The 23,792-nt window shown below is 41.5% G+C and overlaps 1 protein-coding gene across 1 annotated transcript in view; it reads right to left on the reverse strand.

The window, feature by feature from the left end:
• NID1 (nidogen 1) overlaps positions 1-23,792 on the reverse strand; it is a 105,527-nt gene that overhangs the window by 31,072 nt on the left and 50,663 nt on the right. Inside the window, exons 10-15 of the mRNA XM_061624553.1 lie at positions 17,395-17,523; positions 14,008-14,151; positions 12,837-12,959; positions 9,122-9,337; positions 4,862-5,034; positions 2,328-2,454 (exon numbers count right to left, since the gene is read on the reverse strand). Of these exons, the coding sequence (XP_061480537.1) occupies positions 2,328-2,454; positions 4,862-5,034; positions 9,122-9,337; positions 12,837-12,959; positions 14,008-14,151; positions 17,395-17,523 (912 nt within the window). The remainder of the gene's footprint in view (positions 1-2,327; positions 2,455-4,861; positions 5,035-9,121; positions 9,338-12,836; positions 12,960-14,007; positions 14,152-17,394; positions 17,524-23,792) is intronic.

Below are 23,792 nucleotides of genomic sequence, written 5' to 3' on the forward strand. Positions count from 1 at the left end.
TCTGTCTATCTACCCGCTATGAGGAAAGCTTGCAGCATTTGGGGCTTTTTAGTTTAGAGAAAAGGTGAGTAAGATGTGACATGATAGAAGTGTATAAAATTATGCATGGTATGGAGAAAGTGGATAGAGAATTTTTTTTCTCCTTTTTTCGTAATACTAGAAATCCTGGACATTCAATGAAGCTGAATGTTAAAAGACTCAGGACAAACAAAAGAAAGTACTTCTTCACACAGCATGTAGTTAAACTATGGAAGTCGCTCACATAAGAGGCAGTGATGGCCACGAACTTGGATGGATTCAAAAGAGGATTAGACAAATTCATGGAGGATAAGGCTATCAATGGCTATTAGACATAATGGCTATGTTCTTCCTCCACAGTCAGAGGCAGTATGCTTCTGAATACCAGTTGCTGGAAATCACAAGTGGGGTGTGTGTGCTTGTTGCACTGCAGACTTTCCACAGGCATCTGGTTGGCCACTGGGTGAACAGGATCCTGGACTAGTTGGGCCACTGGCCTGATCCAGCAGGCTCTTCTTATGTTCTTATCTATCTACAAGCATACTAAAAGTCATACATAAAAATGGTCAGTGTGGCCTTCCATGAAACCAAACATCATGAACATCCAACACTCCAGATCCACAATCCATTTATTTTTCATTTCAAAGAAGAGTAAAGAATAGTTATGTTTACTCTTCTTTGAAGAGTAAACAACAGTTAAGAGTAAAGAATAGTTATCTTTTCTTTATCTAATTATGCAATAATTTATGGTTGCAAATATCATTCCTGGATCAACTGGGACATACAGTGGCTGCCCACATAGTAATTAAAATTAACACAGAATTTTTATCTCTACACATTAAACAGCACTTCAAACTATCGTAAGATTTTAGCACAGCACAAAATCTTGAGTATGAGGCTGGTGTCACAGGTAGAATCATAGAGGTGGAAGTTACCTTGGACATCAGCTATTAAAATCCTCTACTTAGTGCATGATCTGCAAGGCACGAAGCAACTATAGCATCCTTTACAGAGACTGTTAAGGCTCTACTTTAATACTTCCAGCAAAGGACAGCCAAGCCCACGCACCCCCAACAATAGCAACATTTCCATTGTCAATCAGCTCTAATGTTTAGGCAAAATCACCTAACATACAATTTCCAGCCATTGGTTCTAGTCCAGGGGTGGGAACTGAATCTGGCTGGAGGCCTGGATAGAGAACTGACCCATCCTCCATTGGCCATTTTAGTTATTTATTAATTTCAACAATTTATAGACTGCTTAATTACAATAGCCTGTGAGCAGTGTAGAAAAATACTCGCTTTTAAATTATTCCTTCATTTCTTTCTTAGACTGAGAGACAAAGGGAGCTTCCATTCATTACTTGCCTAAGGAATGGCTTGTGAAACGAATCCTCATTTTATATGTTTGCATATATTTTTTATTGGATGTCAGATGCCTTGAGAAAAGGAGGACGATCTACTCCTTGGCTATATTCCATTATTAAGCTGTCAAGCTAAGAGATTTAAAGTTTGTGTGTGGCTTAGAGGAAAACGCCTTGTTGACAAGCAGCCGGACATATACCTAGCCTACATCAGGAGGCTATGGAATTTACATTACAAGTTGTGAGCATTCCTTCCCCCAGCTCAAGACTAATTTTCTCCAATTTGATTGCATCATCATCATGATCATCATCATCATTTAAGACTGTCAGGAAAGGAACTGGAAGCTCAGATCCTGGCAAGAGGCAGCCGTATGATGATATATACAACAGATCCAATTTATTCAATGGCAGCAAGGGGGAGCATTTCTCCCTGCAGAGCAGCCTCTGCAGCTGTGGAGCTTGGGAAGCTCCTACAATTCACAGGCAATGCAGCTGGAAAGACAGATGAAAGCTGGAAGGGGCTACATGACAAAACATGGTCCTGCAGAACAATCCAACTATGAACTTTCAGAACATATACAAATTAAAATTATGACAGGCACACAAAATGTACAAAATACAATAAACGTAACTAGAAGGAAAAATATGGCACAGGAAATTTAAGTTTCAGTTCCTGTCATGTCTAAAACCCACTTTTGACTACTGTGATCCAATTTGGTTCATACATTTTTGCTATTTGTATTATATAGTCGTTTACAATAACCCTTGGTTAAATAAAACAAACTTGTATTTATAAATATGATCCAGTCTATAGAATGTGTTTTAAAAAGTAACCTATTGAACAAATTACTGAACATACCTACTGGAAGACCAGACATTATGGTAGTTTTTTACCACTGGGTTGTATCCAACATGGCATTAAGTAACTAGTTCCATCTGTTCCTACCTGTTTTTATAATGGGTGTGGGCTCTCCTCCACCTAGGCTTGCTCTGCTGATGGATGGGCTGCTGATCTCTGTCCAATACACCATCTTCTCCAAGCAGTCATAAGCAACTCCAATAACAACTTTATCCTGCAAGTCAGAGAAACTATTACAAGTCTCAAAATATATCATGCTTCTAATGCTTTAGAAGAAATGGTTAAGCATTAGATCAGCTAAAACAACTTACTCTCTAAATAGTTAGGGAAATAGTGAATTTAAAAGGCTAGTGAGAAAACAAACCAAAAGGATCAAACACAAACTGGCAAAACTAAAAGAAGGTGACAGCTGCAGCAAAAGGAAAGAGCATCATAGCAGAGGGGAAAGGAGCAGCATCTCACCTGAAGCTTCAGGACCTCCTTCAGCCCAGGCAAAAAATAATCTGCAGAAGCAGCTCAGGAAGACTGTTTCATTTCATATTTTGTGTATAGGAGCCACATGTACTAATGGACACAGCAGAGCTAGGGTGGCCAACCTGTGACCCTCCAGATGTTGGACTACATTATTTCTGATTAACCATTCCAGTGGAGTGCAACAAAATATGCAGGTCCACAAGTCAGCCACCTTCTGCACATGAGTGTTGCATGAGAAAAGGGAACTAAATCCAAAGCTGTACTGCTTATGCCACAGCTTATGCAAGGTCATATACCAGCAGAAGCAAGAAAACTGAAATGGAACTTGCCTATTATAGCACTGAGTGAAATTGATTGCAAGCATTTGCAGAACAGCACTAGTGGCTATTTTTTGTCTGCTTGGTTCTTTGGATCCAACTCTATGCTTTGAATCCAAAGTAATACATTTTCATCTAACATAACAAATAAGGTTTTCCGCAAATAGGAAGGGCTATGGTTCCATGATGGAGTGCATGCTTTGCATGCAAGACGTTCAAGGTTCATTCTGCTATCTCCAATTAAAAAGTTGGAGAGCTGGGAAAGTTGCCTCACTGTGAGGCTTTACAGAGCTCCTGCTAGTTTAGAGTGCACCATACGGTTGAGGTGGGTTAATGCCTTGAGAGGTTCACAAGCACCAAATGCAAGCCATATGCAGACACACTGACAGGCATGCTTTTGAAGAATCCAGAAATTTGTTACACAGAATCATGTGTACAGTTAAACATTTATTGGGGCATAAAGTTCTATTCCAATATCCTCATTTTTGCTTATAGGAATTCTAATATTACTGAGAATTTCCCCCACTTTTAGTTTTACAATTATGATTATTAATAATTAATAAATATTAATAATTAATAATGTATTGATCAACTTCTGCACAAGCAGAAAGTGATGTACAATGAAGGTGATGTACAATAAAAACATAAAAGACAGCAGATATATTTATTTAAAATATTTCTATCCTGCCCTTCTACCCTATAATAGGGTACTCAGGGAAGCTTACAATAAAATTGAACATGTACATAATAAAAATTGTACACAATAAAGATTAAAACAAAACAAAAACCATACAAAATGGGCACCCATAACAGAGACCCAGTTATCATTTATCATATTCTATCTTTACATATCAAAACTTGTCACTGTTACAACTTTAGCTCATTCAACCAATACTATCATTCATTGCATTTCCTTGCATCTTTTGGCTGCTCTCTTAAACAACTCCCAGGATAGTTGGGAAAAAATGCTCACAACTGTAACTAGAATATCTTATTAGAGTACTGAGAATGAACAGGGGACACACTGAGGTGTAAAATCACCATAGGTAAAAAAAAGCGCAAGACTCAAAAGGCAAGTGGTGAAATTAAGAGCCATCACATAGCAGGAGGCTCCATTCAAAAATAAGAGAAAATGGGAGTGTGGGAAATAGACTTACTTGTCCACTGATGCCAGACAAAAAGGAAGCAGCTGGAAAAGAAACACATTGAAGAGTACAGAAGACTGACCAGAGCACAGGAAATTATCAAGATAGATTATAAAAATTACAGGAGGAGGGGAGAGAGAACACAGACAGGAAGATAAAGGGGGAGCTCAGTGGAGAATGTTTAAAAGCCACATAAACCATTATAGCCAGCTAGTATGAGCAACTAAAATTTAAGAATGTCAAACACTGTTTAAAATATTAGAAAGTTCATAGGACAATTTGACTTGCTTAGGAAGCCAACAAAATTAGCTCCAAATGCAGAACAAGTTTGTTTATAATAGTCCTGAGAAGTTACCATTGAAGCAGGAAATATTGTAAAAATATTATGCAACAGGAACTCACTCTTCTTTGGGGACCCCTTTTTAATACAAATAAAGATGTAATCTTAACTTCAAGATTTCAGGATACTTAATTTTCTTCTTTTTTAGTAGCTGAAACCTAATCTTAAAAAAACAAAATAATCACTAGAAAATTTAAAAAAGACGACCAACACATAATATTATAAGTCACATAATTGTTCTTGATAATGGATTTGAAATGTTAGTTTTCCATAGTGTAACTCTTCAGTTAAAAACTTCACTTTTCACTAATGTAATTTGTCCCACCACATTCAGGGTAGACTTACTGGCACATACAGCAAAGCTTTTGCATCTGATTTCCTCATATCATTCCCCTCCAGAGGGACATGGTCAATCTTTCCACTCTGAGCAATGAGTAAGTGTGTTCCTGGAGGCAGAGGAATGGTATCTGGTTTTACAGAGGGTCCAACTGCAGTAGGAGGAGCAACTGTGCCTAGACCTTGTTGACAAATGATAGAAAACACATGCAATCAGATTGCACAAACACAATGAGGCTAAACTGCATCTGCAAGGCATGATTGCTCTAAAATACACTAGATGTGATTCAGCCAAAGTTTAGCACATTTAAGTACCACAGATTTCAATTGAAATGAAGCATATTTTTGAAATAGTAATCCTACATACTCTGACTAAGAACTAAGCCTCCTTGATCTCTTTAACATCTGAATAAATATGCATAGGATTGCACTGCATGACAATGAGAGCTGTTTATTGCTTTCTATAATGTTGCGCGCCACCCCAATCTCCGAGTGGTGAGATTTCCATGGGTCCCTGCACTTGCCCTGGGTTTGGTTTCCTTGGGAAGAAGGTCAGCGGAGACTGTGCTGTCTTTATGAAATATGGTTTATTTATTTACACACATTCCAACCTGAGCTTAGGATGGAGGGGTTCAAGGCATCAGCAGTCCAATATCCAGCTTTTCCATCAGGGTTACAGGAGGCATCCTAAAGCCACGGTGCACAGAGCACAGTCTCCCTGCCTGCCTCCAGTTCCCCAGCCTTTCTCAGACACACACTAAAAACACAAGCCTCTCCTCAGCCCCAGGAGTGGGGGGACTCTCTTCTGAAGAGTTTCAATGACAAAAGGATCTCCTGGCCCATTCACCAGTTGATGGGCACCTGATAGACTCATTAACCCATCTGGTCACTCTCTTAGATTAACAAAAGAAACGCATCTGACCAGCAGAGCAAGTTTCTCACCCCAAGGCACAGGATTCCAAATCAGAGGCTGGAAGGGGACTCATAGGAATTAGCCATCTCAGCCCCCCAAACTCACAACAATATTTTTTTTTCCTGAAGGGATGCTTCTCCACCCATGCTGCTCATATTACACTATCAAATATTTGTTATTTCTCTTACTGTCAATGGTTTTATTTTACATATATATAAATCAGGAAGAATAGGCCTGGTGCCTACACCGAGCATAGCAGGATGAATTCTGGGGGGCCTTGGGTCTGGAAACAAACTGGAAGCCAGTAAAGTTGTTGTAAAACTGGCATTATATGTGCAGGACATCCTCCCTGCCCCCAATCAAGACTTGGTCGCAGTACTGTTGATCAGTTGTAGTTTGGGCACTCTCTAAAGGCATCTCCATATTGTTGTTGTTGTTGTTACGTGCCTCCAAGTCAACTGCGACTTATGGCGACCCTATGAATTAGCGACCTCCAAGATCATCTTATCATCTGTCATGAACCATCCTGTTCAGATCTTGTAAATTCAGGTCTGTGGCTTCCTTTATGGAATCAATCCATCTCTTGTTTGGTCCTCCTCTTTTTCTATTCCCTTCCGTTTTTCCCAGCATTATTATCTTTTCTAATGAATCATGTCTTCTCATTATGTGTCCAATAATGAGTATGATAACCTCAATTTCATCATTTTAGCTTCTAGTGATAGTTCTGGTTTAATTTGTTCTAACACCCAATTATTTGTCTTTCTTGCAGTCCATGGTATCTGCAAAGCTCTCCTCCAACACCTCATTTCAAATGAGTTGATTTTTCTCTTATCTTTTTTCATTGTCTAACTTTCATATCCATACATAGAGATCGGAAATACCATGGTCTGAATGATCCTGACTTTAGTGTTCAGTGATACGTCTTTGCATTTGAGGACCTTTTCTAGTTCTCTCACAGCTGCCCTCCCCAGTCCTAGCCGCCTTCTGATTCCTTGACTATTGTCTCCATTTGGGTTAATGACTGTGCCGAGGTATTGATATAATCCTTGACAAGTTCAATGTCCTCATTGTCAACATTAAAGTTACATAAATCTTCTGTTGTCATTACTTTAGTCTTTTTGACGTTCAGCTGTAGTCCTGCTTTTGTGCTTTCCTCTTTAACTTTCATCAGCGTTTGTTTCAAATCATTACTGGTTTCTGCTAGTAGTATGGTGTCTGCATATCTTAAATTATTGATATTTCTCCCTCCAATTTTCACACCCCCTTCATCTTGGTCCAATCCTGCTTTCCATATGGTATGTTCTGCGTATAGATTAAATAAATAGGGTGATAAAATACACCCCTGTCTCACACCCTTTCTGATGGTGAACCAGTCAGTTTCTCCATATTCTGTCCTTACAGTAGCCTCTTGTTCAGAATATAGGTTGCGCATCAGGATAATCAGATGCTGTGGCACCCCATTTCTTTTAAAGCATTCCATAGTTTTTCATGATCTACACAGTCAAAGGCTTTGCTGTAATCTATAAAACACAGAGTGATTTTCTTCTGAAATTCCTTGGTCCATTCAATTATCCAACGTATGTTTGCGATATGATCTCTGGTGCCTCTTCCCTTTCTAAATCCAACTTGGACGTCTGGCATTTCTCGCTCCATATATGGCAAGAGCCTTTGTTGTAGAATCTTGAGCATTACTTTACTTGCATGGGATATTAAGGCAATAGTTCGATAATTACTGCATTCCCTGGGATCCCCTTTCTTTGGAATTGGGATGTATATGGAATGCTTCTAGTCTGTGGGCCATTGTTTAGTTTTCCATATTTCTTGACAGAGTTTTGTCAAAATTTGGACAGATTCAATCTCAGTAGCTTGTAGCAACTCTATTGGTATGCCATCTATTCCTGGTGATTTGCTTCTTCCAAGTATTTTAAGAGCAGCTTTCACCTCGCATTCTAAAATTTCTGGTTCTTCATCAAACGGTTCCTCCGTGAATGAATCTGTCATCCTGGCATCTCTTTTATAGAGTTCTTCAGCGTATTGCTTCCATCTTCCTTTTATTTCATCTCGGTCAGTCAGTGTGTTCCCCTGTTGATTATTCAACATCCTTACTCTTGGTTTAAATTTCCCTTTCATTTCTCTGATCTTTTGGAACAGAGCTCTTGTTCTACCCTTTTTGTTGTCCTCTTCTATTTCTATACAGTAACTATTGTAATAGTTCTCTTTGTCCCTACGTGCTAGTCGCTGTATTGTTGCATTTAGGGTTCTGACCGTGTTTCTATCTCCTTTTGCTTTTGCTTTCCTTCTCTCTTTAACCATTTGAAGAGTTTCTTCAGTCATCCATTGGGGTCTTTCTCTCTTTTTAACTAGAGGTATTGTCTTTCTGCATTCCTCCCGGTAACGTCTTACCATGTTAAGGTGTGCATTCTAGAGGGGGTCATCTCTATATAGAACTTAATAAAGGAATGGCATAGTATTCCTTCCTCATACTGAGGAGCTGTACATGCATGCATCTGTACACTTCTAACAGGCCCTTCACACAGTCATCTAGTCAGCAGCTGGCAGAGTGTGACCAGAGCACACAGAGTTTGGGGGGGCGGCACTCGCTTGCATGATCGTCCAGTCACCTCTTGCACTGAAAGAATATGAAGGAAGTTGAGTTAAACCCCTCATGGCTACAATATTGAAAGCCACTGAGGGTCCCAGGAAAGCCAACAGGGGCACACTCCCTTGTCCAGAGTGACTATGGCAGTTGTTCCAAAACTGTTTGCAAAGACAGACTGAAAAGAGTCTTCATAATAAGTATCATCTAAAAAGAGAGAGAAAATAATCCTTCCATAGTAGACATTTTCTACTTCTTTTAGAGCCATCGGTGGAAAGAAAAAGTTAATAGTGGAATATAATTGTGGGCAATCCTGTTAGCATGTATAAATATGATTTCCACTTGAATATCAGCATGTTGTTTCCAAGTCCCTACCAATACCTACTGGCTTGTAAAGAGCTAACTGTCCAGTTGCCTTGGTGAGTAGAACAGGCTCCAAGAAACCAAGGTAGTTGCTTGCTTTTTTGGGGGGACCCCATGTGATTAACAAAGCTAAACTGTGGGCAAGTAGGCCAGTAACAACCTTTGCATATGAGTAACTTTTTTGGACTTATTTGGAAAGCTATAATAGCTACTGCTGTGCTTGGTCAAGTCAACCTTTTGAACGTGGCTTAACAACACAGGCAGCATATCAGTTTAAGTATATATGTAACCATGGAACAGGGCTGCATTAGAGGCATACATCTATGATCCCAGTGAACTATGAGCATCTAAATGAGGGAAATTGTTGCAGAAATGTAATGGCTTGGGTGTAACTTACATGGAGGTCGAATTCCTGGGCCACTTCTGGTACCTTCAATTTCATTCCCATCTCTGTCTACACACCAGCAATATCCACTGCTAGAGTGGCACTGAGTCGGCAAATAATTCCCATAGACATCACACTGAGGAACAAATTGGCCAACTGGCCTGGGTCCTCTTGGCCCCAAGGCCACAATTTGTTCTTGTTCACGCTGACATTTTGTCTTCTCTAGTTCTGCAAATAAGGGACAAAACAAAAAGAAAAAAAGAATTGTCCATATGTCTTTCATTTCTGTAGTATCTCATTTACATGATTCCATTATAGTGGCTTCTAGCCAATATATACTTACCAAATTTACTGCCCCTGAGTTCTACAAGATAGACTGAAGGTCATACAGGTTGCATTAGAAGTGGCAGGTGAAATGGTTCACCAGCCAAACAGCTGGCCAGCACTTTGGGGTGATCAAATACAGGGGGATGAATTCCTATCCATTTCCAGTAAGTGCTGGGAGGTGGATTCCTACTCAAAATATGGGGTTTCTCATGCAACTCTGTGCAAACAATGTAGATGCTGATTATGATGATTACTTTTATTACCTGCCCTTCACCAGTAGGTCCCAGCGCGAGTCACAACAATATAAAACAAACTATGATAATTAAATGCACATAAAGTTTACATAAAGTTGCTTGATAACAGAGTCAGGCAATGAAAACTCAACTGCACATACTGCTTTTCTCAACAGTTCTTTTATACACAATTGCAAATGGGCAGCCCAACCTACACCAGCATGGCATATGCTGGGTCCTCTTGCATCTAATCCTCAAGATCAGTAAGACTGTTGCACATCCAATGACATGTACAATGCTTGTCTTTTGGTTTGGCTGAAATTAAGCTAGAATTTGGTCATAGCCACATAAGATCCTCTTTAGAAAGTTAGGTCAAGCACCAGGGCAGCCCCAAAACAGTTCAACACTATAGAAAGGGATCCTAAGCTATGCTATATCCATTAATGTAGTTTCTCGGGTTACAGCAACAGTCCTTGTGAATTGGAGCAGCTCTAACTTCATTCTTGAATATTCAGCAGTAGCTGAAAAGATGCCAGAAACTAAAACATCAGTGGACTAATCTTAGAAGCCACTGTAGGCTGGTGGTAGAGAGATTAATTCTACTGCTTAGGCAAGCTGTAATGCAAGTCATAATGCATTCCTAAGGTGGTAGCAAATCTTTAAGAAGAAAACACAGAGGGACAGGGCACATGATACAACCATTGCATAAATGACACTTTAAAACCACTCCATTCTGTAGCTGTCAACATATGGTGAGCAGTTTCTGTGAAGTGGCTTGCCATGTAGAACAGGTCAACCTTCTCCATGCTATCACAGAATTTTATTGTTATTATTCCACTATGGTATGGAGACAATTGCCCAGTTCATTGCCACCATGTGGTAATGGCCCCCTATGAGTTAAAAATAGCCTACATACAATGGCCACAATGTATGCACTGATCCAGTCTATCCCCACCCCACTCCATGATCACATCGTTCAGGGTACCCTAGAAAGTCATCTGAACTTTAAGTGATGCTGCTATGTGGCTTCAAAGAACACCTAACATACCACCATTACATTGTTGTTTCGTAATCCATTTAATTTGGCTTCTACCATGGAGAACTGCAAACACGATACAGACTTTTGCCACCAATGCAATTCCCATGTGAATTGGATTGCACACATTAACAATTCTGGTGAATGGTTTTTAGTGGCCATAGTCCCTAGCCCAGGCACAGTCCCTAGTGCCTGGGTCTGCTTCTGTTTGGTAAATACAGTCTATGGGAGATGAAGGGATGACAAGGTTTGAACATCTGTTTCTTTTTGTAATGAAACAATGGAGCATGAGAGAATAATGAAGTACAGACATTCTTAAAAGCAGCTGGAATGCCACAGCTTACACCAGTAATTCTGGCTATGTGCTGAGCATATGTAAACTGCAGGCAATTTCCATAGCTGTTTCAAGAAGCAGATTTGCTGTGTAGAAATAATTACTATATTTGCAGAATAAAATTCCTTTGTTTAACTTTAGAGATGCTGAAAGCAGTATTTGAACATTTAAACTGACTAAAAAAATAAATTGGTAACACAGATGTTTTAGACCATAGTCCTACAGGCCTACAACAGCTGCAGTGACATTTATAACTGCAGCCAAAATAGTTTTATTCCTTAACTACAGAAACCAAACAGGTTGAAAGCATCAGGAACAGAGGTTTTCTCTTCTCCACTGGGGACAGAAAAACTATTAGGCTGCTATGAAATATGGTCATATGTGGCCTCTCTCTTTCCCATCCTTCCAAGTCCAGAGAAATCAGTGAGTAGCTAACAGCAGTTCTTACCAGCAGAGTATTCCGAAGAACTGGTTCTGTGTCAGTGTCATTTAAAGCTTAATTTAGCACCATTGGCACCACATCAGTTGTACTGCACAAGAAGTCAACTTACATCTGATCCTAGGCACTCTACCACAGGACTGCCTGTTCATAAGACTGCTCTTAATATTTTTAAGAACTGAACATTTGTTCCATGAAGCAGAAATAGAACATAATTTTATCTGAATCCCTCATACTCAGTTACTCATAGCCTTCAGTTATTTCTTCATAGCGGACCAACAAATAATATGCCTAATATGGGGTAAGTACTGCTTTGCCAAACTATTTTAAGCCTGCATATTACACACCTGTTCCAGGCTAGTCTTCTATCACTGCAGCCTCACACATCATGGCTTTCATCTCTCAGAAAGAGATAGCAACCAAGGAATAAAGCATTCCCTTCTCTTCCTTGCAATCACCTCCCTTTCTATATATAGCTCTCATATTACTGGTACATAGTCTCTTTCTCTAAAATTCAGCATTCACCTCTTCTGTATGCCCAGTTCCAGCACGATCCTTTGAGCAGTGATATGCTTTTATGAAGACCGATAACATGTACTACACAATAGAAATGTTAATGACCCAATCTGGATACACATCCATTTTATGCCCATGGCTCCTGATTCAGAGAAGGAAATCCATGTGGTAACACAATCTTAATTCAAAATCACAAGTTAAAACTCAAAAGAAAACATAATATAATTAGAAAAATAATGCTAAGCAAAATTACTGCATTACTTCTGAACTGAGCGCAAGTTCTTTCTGATGAGGAAAGAACATTTTTCAAACAAAATAAATAGAAAAATGGAAGAGAGATCACTCATCTTTCTGGAATTACTATAATATAAACAGTATGGAATATTTTCTATTGCACCAACCCATCACATTAGAGATATAGGCACTTACTTAGCTCATTGTACATGTAACACAACATTTCATTATGTATTAGTGAAAAATCACAACCTAGCAAAGGCAATGTTTAACTCAGAAAGCAAGCCAAAATTTACAAAAGACAAAATTTTCAAAAATATGTTATTCCCAGCTGAATTCCTAGACTCACTTCAGAATAAGCCCCAGTGAATACAATGGGGCTTATATCTGAGCAGGCACCTAAAGGATTTCACTGTAAGAAGTCTTAAAGTAAAAAAGAAATCTTGATAAACTTAAGAGCAATAAAGTAATTGCTGATTGACCAAAGAATTCAGTTTTTTTATCAACCAGACTAACACAATACATAGTTATTAAACAACCTCTATTTATTTAAGTGGAAAAGCACTAACAGTATACTTTTGTTAGAATTTTTAAAGATGAATATTTACCTCCTGTTACACATTGGAAACCATCCCCACGATAACCTGGCTTACACTGGCAGCTGAAGGACCCTGGTGTGTTATAGCAGAAAGCATCTGGATGGCAGCGGCTCAATTGACATTCATCTACATCTATAAAACAAAACAAAGCAAAGATCAAAACAGTACCTTCTCATTCTAAGATATATCCCTTTTAGGGAAATGAAAAATATGCATGTAGGGCCAGCCTTAGGGCCTCTGCACAAAGACCTGGGCTGGCATCCTTTTTCCTTTTTCATATGCTTCCATAAGACAAGTGTCTCATCCACCAGCCACAACACACACATTGGTCAAAGTTCAATGAATGGTACAATGAGTTGAAGTGTCCATTGATTCTTCACTCAAATAACTTGTTTTAAGTTTCACAATTATTTATATATGAATAGATTGTGGGTTTGCCAAATGGTTCTGATGTATAGAATCATAGCAAACAAGAACATGTCCAGACTACCAAATAGTCTGTTAAGATGATTTTGTTTTTTTGGGGGGGGATGACAGAGTGATAATTTGCAACAGCAAACCATGTGCTGAGCTAGAACAACCAATTAATCAGCTCCTTGAGACAGGACCCAATATGACATAGAGAGTCTAAAAAAACAACTAAGACCCTCCTATCAAAAAAAATTGCACATCGGTGATGCATTTCCAGTAATAATTACTTTTAAGATACGTGCAATTAATGCCCTTTATAAACATTATACTGAATATCAGAAATCGTGCACCTGCTGATATGCAAATGAGAATGCTGACAATTTCAGATGCATCTTGTAAACATCTGAAAAGGTGGGTATTGTCAGCATCCATCAGTTTATTTCTGCCATTTGTATATTCACATGTTTTTCGGAATAGCAATATTTCTATATCCATATCAATTATCACAACACTGGTGATATTTACTCTTAACAATAATGAAAAGGGAATTCAAAAAAGATTAAAATGTGGAGAAATGTGAGTGGTGAAAGCAGCAGAGATTGGAAACATCTCTTTTTCTCCTTAAAAAATTGTGTTTTATTCTGGTTGATTGCCAACTCAAAAAATTGTTACAGAAAGCAAGAAGTCAAACAAGTTATTAGGGATCAGATAACCAAGTTGCACAAAGGCCTCCAAGAACAATGAAAATTGAGTAAGTGGTGATACTCACCCACACAGGAACGTCCATCTCCAGAGAAGCCTGATAGACATGTGCAGATGTAAGAAGAACCACCAGAATATATGCAGCGGGCACGTTGAGGGATATCACAGGTGTGTGTGCCCGTCACACAATGATTGATAACACGTTCAACAGCTGCAAAGAAGAAACCCACACTTTAATATTTTTTAACAGAGGGAAATGTAAATGAAACCAAAAAAAATTTAGAAAGACTCAACCAAAATCTTCGGTAGATTCCTTTACAAACATTATGCTGTGTATATATAAAATTTTACACTGAACAATAAGCTCACAAAGCGTTTTACAATCACTAACATACATCAATAACAATAACTAAAATTCAACAATAAAACTACTGAACCTGATTACACTGAGACAAATCAACATAGACTAAAATAGGGTAAAATCAGCATTGGACAAATGTTCCAACCATTCTAAGCCAACTGCCACCTACACATTTTCATTCCTAAAGGTCAGTATGCCTTCAGAGCTTTTTTTTTTTTTTAAGGTCAGTGATAGGGCTTGCTGGACTTCTGAAACACGCCCTGGGACCTGCTGGTGAAGGATGGGTCATCATCATCATCCACATCCATTTACTGGCGACACTTCAGCCCACAATTCACCCAACAGTTTCATGTAGATGTAAACAGCATGGGGGACAAAATGGAACCCTGAGAAATCCTAAAGGCCAATGGCCAAGGAGTGGAACAAAAGTCCCCCTGCACCATCTCCTGAACCTGTTCTTTCAGGAAGCATTGGAGTCACTGCAACACCATGCCTCCAAGTCCCAACGGAACAGCCAGTTCAGAAGAATACTATGGTTGATGGTACTGAGAGCTGCTGAGATATCCAGAATGAGACGATGATTAAAGGGCTATCTGTCAGACAGGGTAGCTGATCGGGGGATTGAATCCCTAAAGATCAGAGCTTCTTCTCCTCCATACCCTTCAAATCTAGGTTGGTTTGAAACTTTATCTGCAATAACATTTGCAGGGAGAATAAAACTCTGGAGGGCTTTCAGAAATGGTTGCACTATCTGCTGCTTACACAGAAAATGATTTACTACCTTACTAAAACCTAAGCTACAGATTACCTAGGATTGTAATTTGGCAACCAACTATAGAAGTAACTTGGTATTATATAAAAACATTGACAGATGAATGAGTTCTAAACCAATAGAAAACAATACCAAATGGAACACAAGTCACCACTTGGTTTTGACATTTGGGATTTAAAATAACTCTAGAGATATTTTTTTATTCAAAACATGTCAGAAATAAAAACATTTCTTCTATTCATAACTCATACACAGCAATATTTTTAAGGGCAGCTTTATTTTTTATTTTTTTTAAATGGTTAGAAATGCTGAAGGCCCAATACAGCCTTCACAGCTTGTTCTGTAAAGCATCCTAAAGAGCACTCAATCTGACCATTTCTCCCATGAAATGTGAACAGAGCAGGCTACATAGCACCCACAGCTCTGACTTCAAACATAACACTGCTGCTCTACACCTCCCTTTACATGCTGCCCAAGGTGACTGCTTCTGCCTAATGGTAGGGCCAGCCCAGGACTTGCAGTTGAACCTTAATTCAACAGGCATTCTGCTGCTGTTGTCCCCAACATCTTCCACCTGAAGCGCTTACTTCACTTTGACTAATGGTAGGGCCAGCCCTGAATTTTCTTTGAAGTGAGCATGCACAGAATCAATCTGTTATCTGCTATCCTTAACTAAAAAGTGAGCTAGCCAATTATGTCTGGAGGAAAAGAAAATCATCCAGGAAATGTTTGACCATAGTTTCAAGCCCAAGTTTCCTTCAGACAGATGCTGAAAGAACTAAATGAAAGAAAGCAAATGTTTAATACAATTGTTTGGCAGATCCTACAAAGCTATCCATGTAAAGCTTCCACAAGCCCTCTTGCAGGGCCAGCTCCAGGAATCCCGGGGCCCTTGGGCATCAGCTTGCCCTGGCCCCCAGTGTGTGTGTGCATGCATGCGTGCATCATGCACACCCCCCACACCCCCACCTACCTTCCTGCTGTCTTTTACCATTGCCCTTAACGAAGATGGCGGCCACGGTTTCCCTAATGGGATGACGCCTCCGCCGCCATTTTTGTTGATGGCACATGTGTGTGCTACGTGCGAGCATCTCTGCCATCAACTAAGATGGCGGCAGGGGCTTCAGTACCTTAGGGAAACCGCGGCTGCCATCTTCGTTAAGGGCAATGGTAAAAGACAGCAGAAAGGTAGGTGGGAGTAGGTGGGGGGCCCGCGGATCGCAGAAGGGGAGCGGAGGGGCAGCTGAGGGGCCCCCTGTAGCTCCAGGGGCCATTGGGCCAGTGCCCAACCTGGCCGCCCTTTAGAACCGGCTCTGCCCTCTTGTATTACATAACTTCACTATGAATTTCATTAGACTCCATGTATTAAAGAAGTTTATTCTTAGATCAGCTACAGTTGCAAGTCTCTCTTCTTCCTCTCAGTGCTCCTCACTAAAACTGTTTAGATAGAATGTTATTAACGGAGCAAACAGCACAGCTATCTCAGGCTTACAGAACTTATCCCCCCACCCAAAGGAGGGAGTACAGTCATTTTGATTAATAAATAAAATAATAACCTTAATTGTATTGAAACCTAGTTCAATTTAAATGAATATAAACATACAAAGCTGGAACTCTCCATTGCAAAGAACACATAGTTCAAATATGGACTGTAAATGAGGTCACACAGGACTATTGCACATACATCACAGTACGCTTTTTTTAAAAAGTTGCCCCGTGATGCAAGTGAGGTGTCAGGTAGACAACTCCTCATCCCAGTCTGTAACTTTGCTTTAATGAGTCTGGGTAACATTCAGAAAAAAGCATTCAGGAATGGTATCTCTGGCTCCAGTACCACTGCAATCCATTCATTCCAGCCTCCTTTCCTGTTTACTGTTGCAAGCAGGATACACTCTATCCCATAACAAGTGGTGGGTGAGATAATGGATTGTTGTGGTGTTGCAGAACAAAAAGGCAAGACCCCATCCCAGAATGTGAAGTTTCTGACATGGAATAGCATGCAGCCTTTGGGTCAGGATTTGGCACCCTTAGTGAGGGGAAGAACCAGTACTTTGCAGGAGTTAAAAAGAAGTTTAGGCCAGATGCATAATTTGGAATGATATCCAAAGCACAAGGTCACATTGGCAGACCAAGCCAACAATAAACCTTTACAAATCCTAAATATTACCTTCCAAAAATTAAAGAACAATATTGACATTCCTGATATTTCTTAATTAAAAAACATGGTTTTTAAATTTAAGTATCAAATTAATTTGGTACTTCCTCTATTAGATCTCAGCTTTCTACAAACAATAATGGGAAGTTTTGGAAAATAAACTCACCCACACATGTTCGTCCATCAGCTGAAAACTGATATCCCTCTAGACACTCACATCGGAAAGTTCCTGGCTGATTATTACAGACTGCATTGTTGCCACACACTGATGGTTGCTCCAGGCATTCATCTACATCTACAGAGAGATAACATTATTTCACAGAGGTCACTAATATAATTCTTGAAGCATAGGATATGACATATACGTAGCTTAGGCTGAGTTCGGCTAAAGAGAGGCCTATGTATTGCAAGCCTGTTACAACAAAGATATTGTAGGTGACTGCAGGATGGTCTAATGCAATGGTTCCCAAACTTTTTTCCCCATGGATCACTTGAAAATTGCCCATGATCGTGGTAGACAATTAATTTTTTGTGCGCCTGCTGTAGCAATTGCAATGCACTGTGCTTGATGCTGTATGATTTTTAATTGTATTGTTATTGTTTCTTTTATTTCTTATATTGCATTTTATTGTATTACAATTTGCACTCCATAGCATTCAAATTGTAATACAATAAAATACACTACAATAAAAGAAGCAATAAGAATACAATAAAATCAATATAAATATTTAATGCGGACATGCTGTGGATCACCAGAATGAAGCTCGTGGACCACTGGTGGTTCATGGACCACAGTTTGGGAACCTCTAGTCTAACAACTAGATACAAATAAATGAATTTGATCTGATTGCAGGATTCAAAGCATCTGACAAGTAACATATTAAGGTGCAATTGATAAGAACACACAATCTGACCCTACCACATTAGAATATTGGTTCATTTGCACCTGCCCAATTCCTAGGACACCGGTACAGTAATTTAGTATTATAACTTCAAGGTCCAAACTAGACTTAACACGCAGTTGCAGATAATATTTTCCCTGATGGGTTTTATTTTTAACCCAAAATAGCCTCAAGGATTGCTGTGATTATGAGTGAAAGTGAGGCTAATATCCTTTCCCCTTCAGCTATTTTCTGCTCAAAATCACCCCCACATGCTTTTCCTTCAAAGGTGGGCAATTCTGAGCAGAAAATAACTCAAAGCCTCCTAGTAGGCATTCAATTAAAAATATTATTACCATGTATTTATTTATTACATTTATACCCCGCCTTTCTTTCACCATGGAATCCAAGCCAGCATACATGTGGTTCCCAGTCATTCTCCCATCCAGGAACTGACAGACCCAGGCCTGTTTAGCTTCAGCAAGGTGGTGGCCTCATGTGCCTTCGGACCATAGCCTGGGACCAATATTGACCGAAAATACTGGAGGAATTATGTTTGACCCAAGACAGTAAAAGCCAACCAGATATAGCAATAATCAGATATTTGTTCCCTGCATGTTTGTTTAGTCAGCAGTTGTGGAGGGTCCCAATCTGAATTGAGACGGTGGTATAGAGGGAGTGGGGCTTTTAACTCTTTGCCCTCACTCTGGTTCCTATTTTGATTAGGATCCTTGTGGCTACAAGGCAAATAGCAGTTGCAGGAGGATCCACTCCAGACTGGGATCAGTTAAAGAGTTAAAGCCCCTCTCCCCTCATACCGCATTCCCAATCTGGACCAGTCCTCCCCACAGCTGCTATTTAGTAAAGGAAAAAACAAAGCACATGATTAACATTGCGTCTAGTTTTCCCTAACTTCAAGATTGAGTGGAGATTTAAAGTAATGTTCACTAAATCAAAACCAACATGCTTACCATGGCACCATAGTGGTTTCTTTGGTTATTATGGCAGAGATTTAATGAGAAATTTAATAACAGCTGCTGCCTCATGACTTCACATAAGAATTGTGGCATCCACTATAAAATTTATCCACATTATGGCTATCACAAGGTTAAGCTTTTTGTGTGGTCCTGCTCACTAACCACAGCCTGGGGTGATATCACCATGTCAATGCAAACCATTAATTCCAGATAGTTTGTATGTGTCGGGAGCCAGAGTTGGGGTCCTGGGGGGTTGGAAGAAGGGGATTCATACGGATGGCAGGGAGGAGGGGGAGCAACTTCGCCCAAGTGGAGCGAAGACGAAGCAGAGGAAATGCCAGAGATAGGGTTGCTTAGCAACGGAGAGCCTGAGAGCTTTGGAGTTTCAGAATCGTCCCTGGACATTCCCACGCCTCCCCTGCTCCGAGGCTCAGAACAGGACGGAGAAGAGGGAGGGCTGCCCAAGGCAGAAAAGCCGCGAGGCAGTTTACCATCAGCCCCCCCCTATCCCCCATACTGGAATCAGAAACTTCAGAAGAGGAGGGGCCGATGCTTCCCCCTTCGCCGCGCACACGAAGACATCTGAAAAGACAAGAGAGAAGGGGGGGAAGGCGGGTAGTACCTGAGGGGCAGTTAAGGAGGAGCGAAAGGTTGCGCGCCCGTTTGTCCCCTTCTTAAAGAACAAGCGGGAAGCAGCTCCTTGCTCTGTCAACTTTCTCTCAATGCCGCAGGACCTGTATTTCTGTACTGCTTCATGAGAAGACGCAGTCTTTGTTTGGACATTACTCTAATAAAAACTGAATTACTTACAACCCCTGGTCTGGTTCCTGAGTCTCATCCTGGGCCTGACAGCTTGACAGAGCCACCTCAATCACCCTCAACGCTCTCTTCACTTGACTGGGACAAGATGTCAAAGGGAGCAGGGGGGGGAACGAACCCCACTTCCGAGATGGAAGAAGTGAAACTCTTGAGGACTAAGGTAGCTGATTTGCAGACGGATGTCCAAGCCCTGCTAGCAGCCGTCAAGGCGTTGAAAATGGATAATCAAGCCTTGAAGACCACGATAGACCAGATGCGAACAGCCCCTCCAGTTGCCGCAGTAAAGGTTCCCATTGGATTGCCCCCAAAATATGCGGGACAGAGTGATCAGTTGGCAACTTTCGTGGCTCAATGTGAATTATATCTGGATGTCAGGCACACAGAATTTCCAGACGATGTGGCTAAAATCGCCTTCGTGATTAGCCTTCTGGAGGGAGAAGCTGCAAAATGGGTGACTCCATATCTGGTGAGAAAGGATACTGTCTTAAGAAGATACAGAGGATTTATACAGGAGATGACCGAGATGTTTCAAGACCCGCAAAGAGCTGAAACAGTAGCGCGGCAGCTAGGCGCTCTGAAGCAAGCTAAAGGGACTGTTTCCGAGTACACTAACGCTTTTAAAATTTTGTCCCAGGAAACGGGTTATAATGATGCCGCTTTGATGCTTATGTACCGGAGTGGATTAAATGCTGAAATCCTGGATGAGCTGGCCAGGACCACCCCTCCCACCGACCTGCCAGGGCTAATCTGGCTATGCCTACAGATAGATCACCGGATGGAAGGAAGACGCCTGGAAAAAAAGCAGGAGGTCCCGAAATACTCAGCCTCGGCATCCCGCAGCAAGGCCCTTTCCACTGCAGGGGCGGCAGGTAATGCAACTGACGGACAAGGAGGGGCTAGGCCAAGATTGTCAGAAGAAGAAAAGGAAAGACGACGTCGAGAACGTTTATGCTTTTATTGTTCAAGACCGGGCCATGTGGCCAGAGACTGTGGACTGAAAGGGGGGAAAGCCGAGCCGTCGGCAAACTAGAACACCCAGTCCACGTGCAGGCCGGTGGACTGGGGGCCGCGTTGTATAAAGGCCCTCCAACGATCCAACCTCCCTCAAAAGGGGTGTTGGTCTTACCTATTCGGATTACAACTTCCAGAGGAGTGGTGTTTAATTCTACTGCCTTGATTGACAGTGGAGCCTCCACAAATTTTATTGATGCAAAGCTAGCCAAGCGTCATGGAATTTCCCGGTGGAAACTGGACGCTCCCCTATCTGTGGAGACCATCGATGGGAGACCGCTGAAGTCAGGAGGGGTGACACAAGCCATGGAGGAAGTGAAACTTCAAATCCCTGGGCATGAAGAGTTCATTTCGCTATACGTGTCAGATCTCTCGAACTTTGAGGTGATTCTGGGAATGCCCTGGCTAGCAAAGCACGAACCCAAGATAACTTGGAAGGAGGCGGTGGTGTGGTTCACCTCACAGTATTGTCAGGAGAACTGTCAACCCGAAGGAATCAAGAACACCTTGGCGGCGGCAGCGCAGGAGAGCGAGCAAGTGACCCTGCCGCTGAAGTATGAGGAATTCAAAGATGTATTTGATGAAAAAGAGGCAGAGACTCTACCCCCCCACCGCCCTTACGACTGTGCGATTGATCTCGTGCCAGGAGCCAGCATCCCATCGGGGAAAATTTACTCGCTCACAGAGACTGAGAGGGAGGCCCTGAAGGAATTTCTGGATAAAAACCTGAGGCGAGGATTCATATGTCCCTCACAGTCCCCTGCTGGAGCGCCACTATTGTTTGTGAAAAAGAAAGGGGGGGGAACTCAGACCTTGTAACGACTATCGCGCATTGAACCAGATCATCATCCCTAACAGCTACCCGCTGCCCCTGATTTCAGAGCTGCTAGACCGACTGCGCTCCGCAAAAGTCTTCATGAAGCTGGATTTGAGGGGAGCGTACAATCTGATCAGAATGAAGGAGGGAGATGAATGGAAAATGGGATTCTTGACCGCTTATGGTCAATTTGAGTACCTGGTCATGCCGTTCGGGCTTTGTGGAAGTCCAGGAGTTTTTCAAAAGTTCATGAACGACGTGTTTAGAGACCTGTTGGACACGTATGTAATCTGTTACTTAGATGATATCCTGGTGTTCTCAAAGAACCAGGAAGACCATGATCAGCATGTGAAAACGGTGCTGAAGAGACTGAGAGAGAATCACTTGTATGCCAAGTTAGAGAAATGTGGATTTGACCTCAAGTCTTTGGACTTCCTTGGGTACCGAATCTCAGCGGAAGGAGTGGAGATGGACCCAGGGAAAGTAAGTTGTATATTGGACTGGGGCCTGCCTGTTACCAAAAAGGATGTACAAAGGTTTCTAGGGTTTGCCAACTATTACAGAAAGTTCATTCCAGGGTTTTCCAAATTAACAGCTCCTCCGACTGACTGCTTAAGGGGAAAGAAGAAGTTTCAATGGACAGAGAATGCCACCAAGGCCTTTGAGGAGCTGAAGAGAAGGTTCGCTTCCGAGCCCATTCTGCGCTTTGCTGACCCGACCCGCCCTTTTGTCATGGAAGCAGATGCTTCGGATTTTGCCATCGGGGGGGTCCTTCTGCAATTAGACCAAGGGGGAAAGGAGCTGCACCCCTGCGCGTACTTCTCTAGGAAGTTAAAGCCAGCAGAGAAGAATTACACAGTATGGGAGAAGGAGCTGCTGGCCATCAAGGATTCTTTTGAGAACTGGAGACAATACCTAGAGGGGGCCTCTCATCAGATTGAAGTGCGCTCCGACCACAAGAATCTGGAAAGCCTCCAAACAGCCAGAAAGTTGAACCAGAGACAGATAAGATGGTCCCAGTTCTTCACTAGATTCAACTTCAAGATTATTTATCATGCCCAAGCCAAAAACCAGAGAGCAGATGCCTTATCCAGACAGCCACAATTCAAAGAAAGTGAATCAGATGACCAGCCTCAGTACGTGATCCCGCCAGAGAAATTAACGTTGGGATCGTGTCAGCCTTCATGGGAAGAGGAACTCAAAAAGGCACAACAAGAAGATGTAGACATGCTAAGATATAGGCAGGAGACGGGACAAGATCAAGACTCAGAAGTAACTTTCCACTGGAGGGATGGACTGTTATGGTTCAAAACAGCCAGATATGTGCCAGAAGGGGAATTAAGGCTCAGAATCCTACGCCAGTGCCATGATTCCATCACGGCGGGACACTTTGGGATTTACAAAACCATTCAGAACGTGGCCAAGGACTTTTGGTGGCCTAAAATGCGTCGGGATATTGAAAACTATGTAAAGTCCTGCTCTGTCTGTATGCGGACAAAAACACAAACAGGAAAACCAGCAGGACTGTTACAACCGTTACCTGTCCCACACGAACCCTGGAAGGACCTATCCATGGATTTTATAACTGATTTACCCAAGTCCCAAGGAATGACAGCCATTCTAGTAGTGGTAGATTTACTCACCAAAATGGCGCATTTTCTTCCTTGTGCAGGGGCCTTAGAGGCTAAAGAAACGGCCAAGTTATTCATCAAAGAAGTCTACTGGCTGCATGGGTTGCCAAACAGTGTAGTCTCGGACCGAGGAACTCAGTTCACAGCCAAATTTTGGAGAGCCATGTGGAAACAGCTGCAGACGGAGTTAAAACTCTCCTCCGCCCATCACCCCCAGACAGACGGCCAGACGGAACGCTTGAACGCCGTTCTGGAAAGATATTTACGTAGTTATGTGTCCTATCAACAGACTGACTGGGTATCATATTTGCATTTTGCAGAGTTTGCCTACAACAACTCCCTGCATTCCAGCACTCAACAAACCCCGTTTTTCGCTAATTATGGATTCCATCCTAAAGTCTTTCCAAGCAGCTCAGAGGGTATGCTGG

This window comes from Rhineura floridana, chromosome 4 (assembly GCF_030035675.1).
Source record: "Rhineura floridana isolate rRhiFlo1 chromosome 4, rRhiFlo1.hap2, whole genome shotgun sequence".
Taxonomy (NCBI): Eukaryota; Metazoa; Chordata; class Lepidosauria; order Squamata; family Rhineuridae; genus Rhineura; species Rhineura floridana.